General features: G+C 36.8%; 1 protein-coding gene and 1 non-coding gene across 2 annotated transcripts; both read left to right on the top strand.

Annotated features, from left to right (window-relative positions):
* The first annotated feature begins 3,883 nt into the window (after positions 1-3,883).
* On the top strand, positions 3,884-3,990 carry LOC145786021 (U6 spliceosomal RNA). The gene has a single exon (XR_014291250.1). It is a non-coding gene; the product is annotated as a U6 spliceosomal RNA (small nuclear RNA).
* Positions 3,991-12,881: 8,891 nt separating this feature from the next.
* On the top strand, positions 12,882-16,031 carry LOC145785361 (putative methyltransferase DDB_G0268948). The gene has a single exon (XM_082597015.1). It carries the CDS (start codon positions 12,882-12,884, stop codon positions 13,758-13,760), a length of 879 nt encoding a protein of 292 aa, XP_082453141.1. The 3' UTR covers positions 13,761-16,031.
* The last annotated feature ends 36 nt before the right edge of the window (positions 16,032-16,067 follow it).

Here is a 16,067-nt window from a genome sequence, read left to right as displayed (position 1 = left end):
GTTACAAAATTGTCCTGGTGCAGCGATACAACATTTTCACAATCCCACAAGATAAATTTCAATCCAAGGCAAACGCCAAAACAAGGTTCCTTGTTAAAAAAAACTTACTGCCTATTTTTTAATTTGTTCTAATACTTTTTGCAAGAATTTATTGCATGTCAAAAGAAAACTTTTTGCTGCACTTAATAGCTTTCGGTAAAACGTTTAAACTTTTTTTGAATTAAAAACTTACATTTTGTCAACGTAGGAATGTATTTTTGAATCAAAACTTTTTTTAATAAAATATTTTTGATGTTTTTTTAAGTTTAACTTTAGAAACGTGGAAATCAGCCAAGCGTATTTTCAACTTTCATTTTGTTTAAAATACTTTGTGATCATTGATGAGGTTGATGATACTGTGACTATGAAAAATACCTCAGCGCTCAACAGCTCAACGCTAAGCTCCATAGATAGATGTGTGTGACATTTGTGATAAGTTTGGAAATTCGTGTGTTACAAAACTATATTCATAGGGAAGCAAATTTTATAGGGTGCAACCTACCGGTACGTAGTTCGTACCCTGAACAGTTTGTACCCTCAGTTCGTACCCTGAAAAGATTGAGAAAAAAGAATAAACAAAGCCGAAGTTGCTGATTGCAGTTTAATAGCACAAAGCCGAAGTCGCTGATCGAAGTTTTCGCAAACAACTTGAGGGCTGGGGTTAGCGGAAACTGCTGAAGAATATTTGCGGAAACTGCGATCAGCGAGGGTTAGGGTTAGAAAGCATAGATTACTCGATGGTTACAGTTAGGGTAAGCGGAAAAATGTTTGCGGAAACTGCGATCAGCGAGGGTTAGGGTTAGAGCATAGATTACTCTATGGCAGGGGTCACCAACCCTTTTTTGCATGCGGGCCATTTTGGCACTAAGGAGAGCTGTGGCGGGCCGCACTAATAAAATTTTAGGTAGGTTGACTCAGTCTTATGCCAGAAAAGAACGCATTTCGTACTAGTGTTGGGCGATATTGAAAAAAACAAAACGATACGATATTTGAAAAAATACTCGATATTTCGATACTTTTCGATATTTTTGTCCTAATTAAGAAAAGAGTTTCTCAGTCTTCGAAATTAGTGCCGGCAATTGCCGAGGTGATTGCCGACGCAGATGCATGAATGGCGCATTAGCGTCGGCAATGAAAATGCCGAGGCCAAATGAGCGCTTGTAAGGTTAGGGTTAGACATTCCTCCCGGTCGTTATGCCACAGCCATAGATTTGCTCCTTAGTCAACACCCTGATGGAGCTCTGCGAAAGAGGCGTGTGGAATGTGGATGGGTATCAAAGAACGAAAGCGGCAAAACGTGGACGCTTCATTGCGAAGACAGTGTAGATTTACCGGAATGGTCCGTTTCGGTGAGTCCGATTCGGTGAGTCCGATTCGGTTAGTCCGATTCGGTGAGTCCGATCCCTTAACGGGGGATTTTTTCAATTTTTTTTTTTAAATTATCGGGTACCATAGCCTAATTATCATTGCCGTTTTAGGGTTAGGGGTTAGGAGTTAAGGTTAGGAGTTAGAAGTTAGGAACTCACCGAATCAGACTCACCGAATCGGACTCACCGAATAGTAGCAGACCCTAGATTTACAGCCAAGCGATGAGTCTCTTGATGTGTTCGATTCCAGTGATGACGCGACAACCTCATCCTCCGATACAGCATCTGATGCTTCCGATTCTGACTAGTTCTTCATCAAACAGACTTTGTGTTGCTCGCAGTATCCCAATTGTGCCGAAATTATGTTAGTGCTGGGGGTTTTTTTTTCGTCGAGACTTTTCGGTCATTTGTCCGAAATGACTTGAAAAAATTCGGTCATTTTTTATTTATTTCGGTCATTTTTTATTTATTTCGGTCATTTTTTCTGATATATTTCCTTTCAAGTAGCTGATACAAACCAAAATTTGCACTTCCTGACTAGCTACAACATTAAGTTTCGCTGAGAAACGTTGTCGTGTTTTATCTGAGAAAAGTTGGAACAGACAAACGTTTCTTCAACGTTCATCAGCGAAACTTCAACTAAACTTTTTTTCGGACATTTTGACCGAATTGACTATTTTTTTCGGACATTTTGCTAAATAATCGATCAATGACCGATAAATGACCGAAAAAAAAAACAGTGTTAGTGCATACGTAAATCGAGGCAATCTTCTCGCAGGGAGCTATTAATTTGTTACCGGTACTTGGTTGAGCAATTAACGTTATTTTATGATAATTCAACGTCGCTAGATGTCGAATTAATGTAAAACAAACGTAAATTTCTTATTGGGCATTGTTGTTACGCAATATAACCAATATAAGCCGCCGGGAAAATTAAATCGATTTGTGCTGACTCGAACGTTGAATCAACCCAAAATTAACTTACTTTTATTCAACGTGAATCACCGTAACAGCGTGCGTATCGCGTTGTTCGCTTTATCGCTACTTTTGTTATTATTACATCACAACAAATCCAACAGTGCGGTCGTGATAGACTACTCTAGTATATTTATCGCTTCTCGTTTTACATGTTTTGGTACAGTTTTTTTTTTCGTAATAAACGTTCACAGCAATTGTCGAGGCAATTTCAACTTTTGCCGTTTGGCCTTGGCAACGTTTTTGTAAGAGTTTGCAGTTACGAGTTAGGGCTGTAATAGTCAAAATATCGAACGATATTGAAATAAATATCGATATTGAAAAGATATCGTATCGTATCGAAAGTTCGATATATCGCCCAACACTATTTCGTACCCAGTATCCAGCGTTACATAATGTTCATATTTATGTTAGAATACCGCAGCAACAAAATTAATCGAACAACGCTACTGCCAGGCCAAGCTCCTTTTACAACACTTTGGACTTTTTTAACAATGCACAATAAACGAGCCTACGAGGCCACTTGTTTTGCGCACTTAGTATAGCGAGGTGAGCAATTTCATCAGAATATTCATCGCCAAGCAAGAGTGGTGTTGTCACTTCGCTTCACAAAAGATATCTTGCAATTAACAATTTCAGTAAACAAGGAAATGTTTGACACATCGCAATACAGGCAACAATAGTGACCTGCAAACATAATAGCGAAAAATAGGCTCCAATAACAGGGAAAAAGAAACCAGGCACCATGAAACAAATGCTTGTGGAAATGGAAATCATCGAAAAATCGTAATTCTATCGTAATTCATGAACAGTGTTCCCTCTAAAAAAGCAATGAGTTGGTTTTTCATTCTTTTTGTGAGAGTCTATAAAACCGGGGCAACACTAAAAGGCGGAACGCGGAAATAAGCCGGGCATGAAATGGCGTATTGTCCGCAGAAGTAGCGATTTAATGCCGATGTAGAAAACGCGGAAGTACGATCTTGTACCCATCTTGTCGTCCATATTGTTTAACATAGCGATAACTTCATCATAAAAGAATGAAATGTTGCAACATGGAAAAAGGCGGAAATGCAATTTTTAACAACAACTCACCACCGAACCTACTTTTATGTTGAAATATCATTGAAAGACTTTGTTTAGAAGCAATTGTGAGGTCATTAAATACTTTGACTGTTTTAATTCCACAGTTATTGGAGTAAATTTCGAAATTTAATGGAATTTATTGAAATAGGAAAAAGGCAGAAATGCGATTTTTAGCCACAGCTCAATACTGAACATTTTCTTATGTTGAAATATCATTGAAAGATATTATTTAGAAGCAATTGTGAGATCATTAAGTACTATGACTGTTTTAATTCTAAAGTTATTTCGGCTTATTTCCGCGCTTCCGCATTTCCGCCTTTTAGTATTGCCCATAAAACCGTCTTTCTTTTATTATAGACAACTGTCGCTTGCGATGCTTATCAGCGTGGCAAGAATTTGTTGATTGACAACATTTTGCAGTACTTGCTTCGGCAGTACATATGCTAAAATTGAAGCGATACAGAGAAGATTAGTACGGCCCCTGCTCAAGGATGACACGCAAAATTGTGAAGCGTTCCATATAATATGTCTTTAAAAACAAAAAACATTTTGCAGTACTAAGCTAAATATTTTCATTATACAATCAGAAAAAGTCTTTAAATTTATGTAGGCTATAATATTTTGGCAATTTATTATAAATTGAGTTGGCACACCCACCTATATTTTGCCAACAAAAACTTGCATAAAGAGAACACTGCTCGAGAAACACAATAATGGTGAAACGCACACTAGTGTTTACATGACATTTGCAAACTTAAAATAAGCAACCTTATGCTCACAGACAATTTTGAAATTCGAAAACAGACATTTTAATCAACCACTGGGACGGTGTGGCTGGACATCGCATTGGAATAACTTTAAGCAACCCCCACCTAGAACTATAATCTGATTGGTCGGTCGGTGGATTCAGATGCAAAGCGAAAATATGCTTCCCGGAAAGTATTTTTTGCCTTTGTGCTCTTTAATTCCTCCAGAAAAGTATTTTTGGTTATGCTTGTACGCTGATACCTTCCGCGGGCGCAGCCATACAGCGTGGCGGGCCGCCAGTTGGTGACCCCTGCTCTATAGTAAGGGTAAGCGGAAACTGAGAAAAAATGTCTGCAGAAACTGCGATCAGTTAGGGTTAGAGCATAGATTACTCTAAGGTTAGGGTAAGGGTTAGCGGAAACTGCGGTTAGCGGAAACTACGGCAAAATGCTTGCGAAAACTGCGATCACCGAGGGTGAGGGCTAGAGCATAGATTAGTCTATGGTTAGGGTTAGCGGAAAGCCAGGCGGAAATGTTTGCGGAAACTGCGATCAGCGAGAATTAGGGTTAGCGGAAACTGCAATCAGCGACTTCGGCTTTATGCTATCTTTCTCTCGATCTTTTCAGGGGGAAAATTTTAAAATGTTTGCGGAAACTGCAATTCGCGACTTCCGCTTTTTTTAATTTTTTTTCTCGATCTTTTCAGGGTACGAACTAGGTCGCATCCAATTTTATATATGTATACCTTTTCCCGTTCATTAACGTGCTGGTAGGTCTATATCGATTTTTGTAGTTAGTATCTTTTTCGTCCCGGACGCGTTAATGACAAAAAATAAAATGATTGAAAAATTCTAAAAAGAAAACATTTATTTGTTAAAAGTGTGACACTCTGTGTGGTTGGCATGAAGATTGAAAGCTTTCAATTAGGGTTGCCAGAGGTTAATATAAAAAAGAGCCCAAGCTGATGCAAAAAGTAGCCCAAAAGTAGCCCAATTTTTTTGGGGGTTCTAAAATGGAGCCCAAAATGGAGCCCGAGCAAAAAGATAGGCTAATATACAAAATTATTCCGGAGCGCTTGACCATCAGTCCCAAATTTTAAGTGTTTTTCCAGTTCTTCACATCTTTCAAACAGATTGGCAACCATGCATTCACCCGATAGCTCAGTTGGTACTTGGTTAGTGCATAGCGCGTGACTTCAAGAACGAAGAAGCTTCAAGATCAAGCGGCACTGGTTCGACTATCGGGGTGTGCGCTTGAGCAACTCATTTTCAGGACTGATCTCCATTCAGTGGCACCTAATGGATGGGTTAGTTGCTCGGCGACAACACTTCAACAATCGACAACTTCACTCTGTCAATCTTGGTGACCGGGCCTGCGTCAGTAATTTAAAGCCTCTACAAGTATGCGAAACTGCCAGGATTAAGCTCTGCAAGAAGCTTTCCCAGTCCGAGGATAAAGATTCAATCAATCAATCAACTGTTTGTTAAAATAACTACAAACAGGCACCGGTACCTAAACACAAAAAATGCCTTCACTAGCCTTTTTTTCTCATCTTTCTACATTTTGTAAAAACTTTATTAAGGTGTTGCGACTATGCCATAACTGATTGTCCTGCTTTGGCATCATGCACGTTATAGCATCCGTATTTTGTTGCTTCTACCTTTTTCTAGACCCCTGCTATGTTTGACACACACTGTTTTTCGTTGCGATGGTCAGAAATAAAAACAAATCTGAACTGATGTCCACTCACTGCATTTTCATGAAAACCTGGATCACTTAAGTTGCCAGGATTGCCAGTTACTAAAGAATAAATATGCACATTTTTGAAAATTGGCATCTTTATAGCCTACCAAATTGGTAACCCTGCCTAACCAGCCTCCAAAAATGCTCCTCCTCAATGAAATTACTACGAATTAGGTAAAAATCTTAAACATGACACAATTTTTACATAAAAAGTTATATTATAGTTTAAAAAAAAGTAGCCCAATTGGGCGCCATCCAAAAAAGCGCGTCCAACGCGAATTTTTGGTGCCTGGAGAAATCAAAAGTAGCCCAATTGGGCGTAAAAGCGCCCAATCTGGCAACCCTACTTTCAATGAGTTCATTTTAGTTTCATACATATATAATTTTGAATTGTATCAAAAATCTACAAGGTACGTTTTCTTCAAGACGTAAGGTACGTTTTCTTCACCGTACTGTAAATGTTCTGTTGATTTAAACCAACATAATAGCTTGCGTAAAAAAATTCTAACATTGTTTTTGTAGAATGCTGATAACAATGCATAGATACCTCACAAGTGTAATGGATACAGCCATATATTATTATTATATATTTTACCAATATTATTCCTCAAATATGTTTTGTTTAACCAAGATATATTGTAACATGTAATGTTTAACATTGATTAAAAACATTTTATATATGACAGGTATGAGGCTATGATTTTAGTACAGTAGCCTATTATTTCTCATCTTGTACCTATTGGTTTTAACTAGAGCTTGACCGATATATCGGTCAGCCGATATATATCGGCCAATATCAGGTGTAGCCGATATATTGTATCGGCTATTTTTCACCGATAAACATCGGCCAGCAAAAGCAAACTCAGAACCAGCCATACATGCCTTTTTTAGAAGAAACACAAGTTGCGCAAACGTGCTTGCATAGCACGAATGTTTATTGCGAGAATATGATTTCCCGCCCATTCTAGTGCGCGCATCTAGAAAATGTTAATACTGTACCCCTTAGCTTCCAATTCCATTCAAGCAGAAAATTTTTCGAGTTTTACGTTGCTTCAACGATTGATGACATTGAATCAGTGTAACAAAGGTAAATTTTTCGCTAAAAATTGATGGGAGTACTCAGTGTACTTCTACACTAACCACGAGCAACTTATTTCAAGTCTTACGTCGCAATGTCTGGCTTTGATCTCCGAGTGATATTGATAAGGCAAGATTCGTTACAAAATTAGATCATACGAGTAGGATATCACAGCAAGATGCAGCAAAATTTGTCAAGTTTTGGTATTACAGTAAGAAAAGGCCCAGGGAAAATTAACATTCGCTCACATGACATGCAAAAATAAACCCAAAGAAAAAAGCCTAGTGAAACTTTGCACAGAAGAAAATAGTAGCGTCATTGTAGAAATTTTCCGACCCGTGCCCAGAGCATTGTGACGCAAGAAGCCACATGACCTCGTTCGGAGGAAGTTAATCAGTTATGCGGCGGCGTATTGCAGTTACACGGCTCTTTGACTCTCCAAGCGCACCTCATTGGTCTGATGAAAGCCTTCGCTGAAATTTTGAAACGTCTTCCAAACCGTAGCCATAGCTCTTAAATGGCGAAGAATTCAGACCGGACACGTTTGTCCGCCGTCAGGAAAAACGAATTTCGAGGCCTGGGTTGTTTCTTTTTTGTTTGGTGTTTTTTTGTGATTCGTGTTAAAAATGATTTTTCTATTACAGCAACTAATGCATAAACTTTCTTGGACTGGTTTGTTGCTTAATAACTTTGTTGGTAACAAATTTTTCGTAGCTGATATATATCGGCCGATATATATCAGTATCGGCCTAAAAATTTCATAAATATCGGTATCGGCCTGAAAAAGTGATATCGGTTGAGCTCTAGTTTTAACCTAAATCTATGTTAATTTTGTACTTTTATTTTTGGAAGTAGCTATATATATATTTGCTGTGTCACACAATGCACAGATAAACAGTGCATCAGATGCCAGAACAATTTATAACTTTCAATTCAATACAGACGAAATCGGTTAATAGTATACTGCTTAAACGTATCAATTGTTTAGTTGAATCAAAACCTGAAATCCCAAACCAAATCCAATCTGATGTTAAGTAAAAACATCGGTTAAGCGCATACCGCTTAAAAGAATAAGTCGGATAAAAGCATCAGGATTTGCTTCTAGTTTGCATATTTCATTTATTTAATCGTATAATTATACCCGTTAGCGAAAAGAGAATGTCTCTTTTTTGCTTCGCATTATTGTCTGCAATGTTCAAAGGCGAAATGAAGCAAAGGTGAGACAGACGCATGCGCTCAAAACAAAGACAAGTGTCTGTAATCCCAGGCCATAATCTTATGTGCTAGACATCGCACTACAAAGAACCAATTTTCGCACAGCTGGGCTTCATTAAAACAGAAGAGCACACAAAAGGAATAATCACACTAAAGAAGTTTAAATGCTTTTGATGTCATCCGTGGGCGACTGGCCTTCCAAGGAATGGACATGGACAAATTATTTCGGCTTAAGAGAGAAGTGTTGGAAAGCATGTCCAAAAGTTTTTACCAGAAAACTTTGGAGAATTTTTTTTAAATTGTAGCCTAATTTAAATTGAAAAAAAGTAGCCTACTGTTGTGAAATGCAGTGCATAATTTCAGTTGTGCAGTTTCGTTCAGTTGAAGAACATTGCAAATTAATTATTTTACCAGACAGCGCAAAAGACTTGATCAAAAGAATTGTTCATGCAACACAGTATGCCAAATTTCGACCCAAGGTTCCACCTTTTTTGGTGCAGGAAGTTATTTCATATGTTAAGGAACGTGGATCCTCATTTGATAACATGATGGATGTCGGTTGTGGAAGTGGACATTCAACTCAAGGATTCGCTCCTTACTTTCAAAAAATTACTGGTGTTGACGCTAGTGCTAATCAGATAAAAATGGCCAACGAGAGTAATACAGCACCAAACGTTACTTATCTTGTCAGCAACGCAGAAACTTTACCTGCAAAAAAACAGATTGGTGATGATTCATTTTTGGAGTTATTAAACTAAACCATGTGTTTGTATGTTCTTAAGTATTTTAGTTATACATAGTACTTTTATTCCAAACAGTAAAAAGCCATTATTTTCCTGTTTCAACATCAAATTAAGATTGTTTTGAATGTTTCCGAAAATTCCCCAAAATTCCCGAAAATTCCCGTTAATTCCCAAAATTTCCATGGAAAGTTTCCGCTCTGAAAATTCCCGGGAATTTTGCAACCCTAAACCTTGCCTTATCAATATTACTCGGAGATCAAAGCCAGACATTGTGACGTAAAACTTGAACTAAGTTGCGCTGATTTGTGTAAAAGTACCCGTAGTCCCGTACTCCCACCGATTTATAGCGAAGAATTCATCTTTGTTACGCTGATTCAATGTCATCAATCGTTGAAGCAACATAAAATTCAAAAATTTTTCTGCTTGAATGGAATTGGAAGCTAAGGGATACAGTAGGGTGCGGCTGATGCCCCGTAAAATATAAAACTTGATTGTAGCAACCCTAACTTTTTTTTGGAAGTGAGGCTTGGTCTACAAAGCTTAAATATGAAGTTTCAGCAAAATTGAATAAGGTCTAGGGGGTCCAGATTGCAATCAAACTTTTATAGGATTATCAATTTTCTCAAATTTCAATTTTGACATTAAATTGAGTGATTTATGTTTAAAAAAAATTTGAGTGATTTTTGTATGTTCATTGCTCATGTGATACCAGCTAATTTTTGTAAATTATTGCAAATTATAGTTTTTATGCTGTGAACAGCAGTTTAGGTTTCACTTAGAACCAGTGTGTCAATTTAGGTGTAATTTTACATACTTTGTGCAATTGAATTTCTGAAATTTTTGCAGAATTATGGCAAACGTTTTAAGTTTAGGCAAAATCTGTGAAGCATACTTTGCAAAAATTTTCAAAAATGGTGTCTTCGGATTGCAAATTCTTTGAATGAATACCCTGTTCAGAACATACCATAACTGACTCTAGAAAATCAGTGTTTTATACTTTTAATGTCGTTTACCACAGCGCTGTGTAGGCTTTAACCATAACAAATTTAATATATGCACTCCTTTGTTGCTTTTGAGTTAAACTTTAGATATTACGAAGTGACATTCTAACGTTTGTTACTCTATGATACATAATTGCATATCATTTCACCACAGGTTTTCACCTTAAAAAGAATTACTTCACCCACATGGTGCCTACATGCAGCCTAAAGTAATGGGCGACCTATATCTTCTTGAAGTTGTATACAAGCACCAGTTTTAATGCCCTGTATTACAGCTTGTTGTGTCAAAAACAAGAGATGTAACAAAATCTTTGCAATGCCAATCTTCAAGCAACTGCATAGTAACTTTGGACACAAGTGCTCCAGCTGTTTCTGTTGAATGGGTTGGAATTATTGGAATACCCAACAATTTAATGCCACCGATGCCAGATATCAAAACTCGGAGCCTTTCATCTTGCTTCTACTTGCTGGTTAAAGTCTCCAGAAGCTTTCCATCCCAATGTACAGCACCAACAGCAGGTGGTGACCATGCGGAGAGAATTTTTTATGAGATATGTTGCGCTGTTTCAACTCTGTATCTGTGTGACTGAGATGGATGGAGATTTAGCTTCAAAGCATCTCCAGAACAGGCTTGAACCATAGAATGGAGAGTAAGAGATAAGGCAGTTGGTGTAATGCTGTTTCTGATTGCTGCAGAGACTAATCCTGGAGATTTCATTATGTCATGAGGAATGAACATGGCTGTTCCTGTTTTTGATCTTCTTTCATGAGAGCGTTTTTCCTCTATCTCACAAATCATTGAATATGTGCATGGCTCGTTGTCCACGACATCCTCAGCTTCTAAATCAATAGCATTATGTATGCCATTAACTCGGGTCTCCTCCTTTGCTACTCGTCTATCTTGTTGTTGTGGCATGGTACTGATCTTTTTAACTTTTGCTTCTAACACTTTATCTTTTCCAGCCATACTTGCTTCCCGGTTGCCTTGTATACTGATAAGGAATAGCATGTCTTCTTCATTGCTATTTTTTTCATTACATTGCGTGGCCAGAAAGGAAAGGTTTTGCTAAGCTTTTTCTGAAATTCCTGTATATTTTTTAGTGGTTTGCCTTTGTCTCTCTTAATCTTGATTTGAAATTCTTGCTTGTAAAAAGAAATTATTTTTTCTGACATTTTTTGCTTTGCAACTGTAGAAATGTTAGCTCACAAGTAAAACGTAAAAACTTGCTCAACTGTACTGTAATTACCTGCCTTCCTGATAAAATTGTTTGAATTAATTTGAAAATCACTTGCTTGTAGGTTGGTAACTTGCTACGTTTGATACCTTGATCTGCTTTTGTGGTAACTGTAGCGAGTAGAACATACTGAGGGTCATGTTGTGCATAAGAAGACATAGCCTAGCAAACTTTTTTTCGATTAAATAGCCTACCAACTGAATACAAACTACACGTATTGATTCTGGACTGCATTCTGCAATTGATAAATATGATTCTATGCATGTTTCACCACATAGCATACTAAATGTCTAACGTAATTCACCATTCCTAAGTTGTCACAATTAAAATTGTTAGGAACCTTGTCTTGATGGGTCTGCTACTATTCGGTGAGTCCGATTCGGTGAGTCCGATTCGGTGAGTTCCTAACTTCTAACCTCTAACCCTAAAACGGCAATGATAATTAGGCTACGGTACCCGACAATTAAAAAAAAAAAATTGAAAAAATCCCCCGTTAAGGGATCGGACTCACCGAATCGGACTAACCGAATCGGACTCACCGAAACGGGCCATTCCGTGTCTTGATATAGGAGGTGCTCTGTAACGACTCCTTACATTTAACCTTATTCTGAACCTGGGAAAAATGCCTTAAGTAGAAATGATCTGCACTTACTAGACTGAAACTGGAGGTATTTGACTGAGCTAAACAGTGGTAAGTCATTTTGAAGGTACAGTATTATGACATCACATAGGCATGTTTTCACTTTTAGCGATTCTCAAGGTAAAGCTGACAATAGTGACCAGGAAGATTTCAGTCACTCACATTTAATAAAAGCTGTGTATATATTGTACTGGTTAATACACAGACTATGTTGTTCTACTGCTTAATACTTGCATTCTCCAGCAATTACACATCAAGCATATTTTGCAATTGGTTGTCACATTACTTCTCAAAATAGTGTTTGGCTGTCTGCTTGCAAAACCTTACTTGTTAAAAAATAGTATGGAACATAATAATAGCCTACTGTGTGAAACATTGCAACTGTGGAGCCTAGATGACCTTAAAAACAGAATTTACCATGATAAATGAAGGATTATGTAGCACTGCAAAACTACACGATTATGGCAATTAAGTACCAAATTTCTCAATTTTCAATTCAAATCTGGACCCCCTAAACATTTATAGATTGATCTTAAACTTCATAAATATTGTTTTTGTACCAAGTGTCACCTATAAAAAAAAGTTAGGGTGTTTTGCTTCAGGTCGGGGCATCAGCCGCACCCTAGGATACAGCATTCACATTTTCTATATGCACGCTTGAATGCGCTGGAAATTATATTCTTGCAACAATTGTTCGTGCTATGCAATGATGATTTGTATCGCTAGTTTTTGTGTAATTTCTCGGCAGACAAATATGACTGATCTAGAAGGTACTTCCCACGGACATGTCCGCCGTGAATTTTGAGGCCTTCTCTGGCATACGACAATCTTAAATTTTGCCAACTACTATAAGTTATGGCTTTTGTCAGATTTGTAGCTTTGAAAAGAATGTTTGATTACTCTGACATTTTTGTTATCTTAAGTGTAGGCCATTAAATGCTATTAGCGATTTTGTTAGATGCGTTAATAGTGGAGTTGTAATTTCCAGATTTGATTTTGTCGATAAATACCAAAAATGAACAAGCGATTTGAAGGATCTTCACATGCAGTTGCATATGCTAAATTTCGACCCAAGGTTCCAAATGTGGTAACAGAAAAGATCATTTCATATCTGAAAGGACATGGATCCTCATTTGATAACATGCTTGATGTCGGTTGTGGAAGTGGACAGTCTACTCATAGATTCGCACCTTATTTTAAAGAAATTACTGGAATAGACACCAGTGCTAATCAAATAAAGATGGCCAATGAGAGCAATGCAGCACCAAACGTTACTTATCTTGTCAGCAATGCAGAAACTTTACCTGCAGATGATAACAGTGTGGATTTAATTTCCAGTGGAATGGCTGTACATTGGTTTGATATACCTAAATTTTTAAAAGAGTGCAACAGAGTCTTGAAACCAAATGGCTGTTTATCATTGTATGGCGACTTCTTACCATATCCTTGTCCCAAAGATTGTGGCAATGTCCTTCCAAAGACACATTTTGCGGATATCGGGAAAGAAATCTTGCAAAACATGTATAAGAAGTTTTCAGTGGGCAAATGCTTATCTCATTTGAATAATGGCTATGCTGACATATTTAAAATGATTCATAGCAACCACACAGTTAGGGAAGACAGCATTAAATTAGAAGTGGAAATGAGTTTAGCTGATTATCATGATTTCTTGTCATCGTGGTCTGTTTATGTAGTATACATGAAGGAAAAACGTCAAGAACTAATTAAGAAATACGGAAATGATGATGCATTAAAAGAACATGATATATTGGAGCATTTTGCAGATGATCTTAAAAAATCTTTTCAACTAGAAGAAGAAAGCAATGAAAACATCCCTCTTATCATTACATGGGATTATTTTCTAATTTTGTCTGAACGCCCTGATAATGTTTAAATTTAAAACTTACTGACTGTATTATATAAGATTTGTCTAAAAAGTATCTGACTATTAGTATTGCTACTAATAGGCACAATACAAAAAATATCTTTAACCTCTTCCAAGTACCTCCTTGCAAGTGCATGTACAGTAGATTTCTCAATGTATCTTCCACTTTGGGAAACACACTTTCAACTTCTCTGAAAATCATCTGTCTTTGTGCACAGAATTACCTTTCAAAGCAGACAGAAGCAACATAGCACCAAGTTAAAAGATTATAAGGCTGATGTTTTTGAGTGAAAAACGTAAGATCACATTGACGAGCAGTGCAAATATATGAGGAAACAGAGCTGCAGATTCTATGCAATCCCAAATGTCTTGGTGCCTTTCAGTAATATTTGTTGTTTGTTTGGCCTCCTTCCTGTTGATATTTGTGATGCACGATTCTACAAAAATAATAATCTATGCTGTCTGGATCATCATCATGCAGTCAAGCATCATCTCTAAAACTTGTGTGAATGTTGTCCAAAGCTATGTTTAACGGGTTGTGTTACTGAATTCCTCATTTGTTAGAAATAAACAAATGAGAAATTGATGTCATGCACCTCCACAAAATTGCTTGATAAAGAAGAAATGACATAAATTGTTTGCAATGATTTGATTAATTGACACATGGTGTCATTACAATATGTTCAAGCAACTCAGCTTTTATGGCATTAATTTAGGGCAGTTGAAAGTTGAAGAACAGGGCAGATACTTTTTGGACAGACCTTGTGTAGAATCATTATTTCAATTTATGATATACTTTCCACATGAACTAACTGTGTAATAACAATAAATATCTGTAATATCTGGACACTGTGGACACTGGACAGTTATGCAATGACATTTGTATGATCCATCTATCACCCATGTTGCCATTTGTGTTTTTATTTCACCGTCATGTCCTCTTTTCAATTTGGTGGCTATTATATTTTTGTGTGTGAGATGTAACTTGTTTGATGCTTAATTTTTTATGCATTAGTTACTTGCTCAATCATTGTACATTGTAGGCTACTTTTTTGAATGGTTTAATCCCATCATGTTACTTATATTATACCTGCCATTTCAAGAACTTTGTAACTTAAATTGCACACCAGTGTTATTGTAATTTTGTACAATCTAGAGTTTTACAAATTGTCACAATTGATTACGATTTAAAATTCCAGATTTTACAGAAAAATTATTATTTATCCAATCGTTTTAGTTTTAACTTGGCATGTGTCATTGATCTGTAAATTATGCGGAATATTTGGTATGCGGTATCTAATAGCTAAGTTTGCTTTACTGTACTCATGCATCTATTTTATATAGCATTTACATAATATTCCGAGTCTCCAACAACTTAGTTGTTGTGAACTCAACACATTACAGTTGAACAAATGACAACTGAGCTAGCAACATTTCAGCAAGTGGATAAAATTGGTAAATGATGAACTTCAGTAAGTATAAACTGACCAAGCCGATAATTGGCATGTAACATGTCAGCAAATTTAGTTATGCAAGCGATGACCAAACAATTCCGATGCTCGGTGAAAATTTCATTTGATACTAGCTTGGGCAGTACTAGCTGAAATGTACATACTTGCTGAGTTGAAGCACTTGCTGAGTTGTCGCATGCCAAGTGGTTCAACTACCTTATATTTTAATCTGGCAGTGTGTTTCATGAGCAACAACCACTGAAAATGTTAAGCACATTTATGTAAATGCAATGAGTGCAATGACATAATACTGCTAGGTTAAATACAATGTCATGGTGTAATTTTTATGTTTTTTTTTCATAAACTCTCAATTAGTTCATAGTTTTGTAGATGGATTGTAATGTTTAGTTTGTATATATAGAAAAACAATTCATCATCTATGAATTGCACATTCCTCATTGTCCAGCAGGTGTTGTCCAATCTCAGAGACGCTAAATAAGTTTATGTAATTAATTCTGCATCCACAACTTGGTGATGTTCTGATTCTGTAGTTTATATAATTTTCATTGTGCAGCCTACATACCGATTATGCAGTGGCATTTTAATTGGAAAACTTAATTGCTTTTTAGGGTGGTAGGTAATCGATAGATCATAGAATTTATGCAACCAAAAAGAATTTGTTAGTGCCCTAAGATTCCTTAGTTAGCCTAAAATTGTTCCTTGTTGATTACCATAGTCAAACATTCATTTAGTCAAACTTTTCAGAGCTCCAGAAGGAAGTCAAACAAAAAGTACTACAGTTTTGAACTATTAAAATGTTTCTTGTCATTTTCATTGTCTATTTGTCAAAAATCAATGCTTTTGT

This window comes from Aplidium turbinatum, chromosome 16 (genome assembly GCF_918807975.1).
Source record: "Aplidium turbinatum chromosome 16, kaAplTurb1.1, whole genome shotgun sequence".
Taxonomy (NCBI): Eukaryota; Metazoa; Chordata; class Ascidiacea; order Aplousobranchia; family Polyclinidae; genus Aplidium; species Aplidium turbinatum.
Note: the sequence above shows the minus strand (reverse complement) of the source record. Positions and strands in the feature narration are given on the sequence as shown.

Excerpts from the sequence above, each read along its gene's own strand:
- LOC145785361 (XM_082597015.1), top strand. The coding sequence starts at position 12,882 with ATGAACAAGCGATTTGAAGGATCTTCACATGCAGTTGCATATGCTAAA.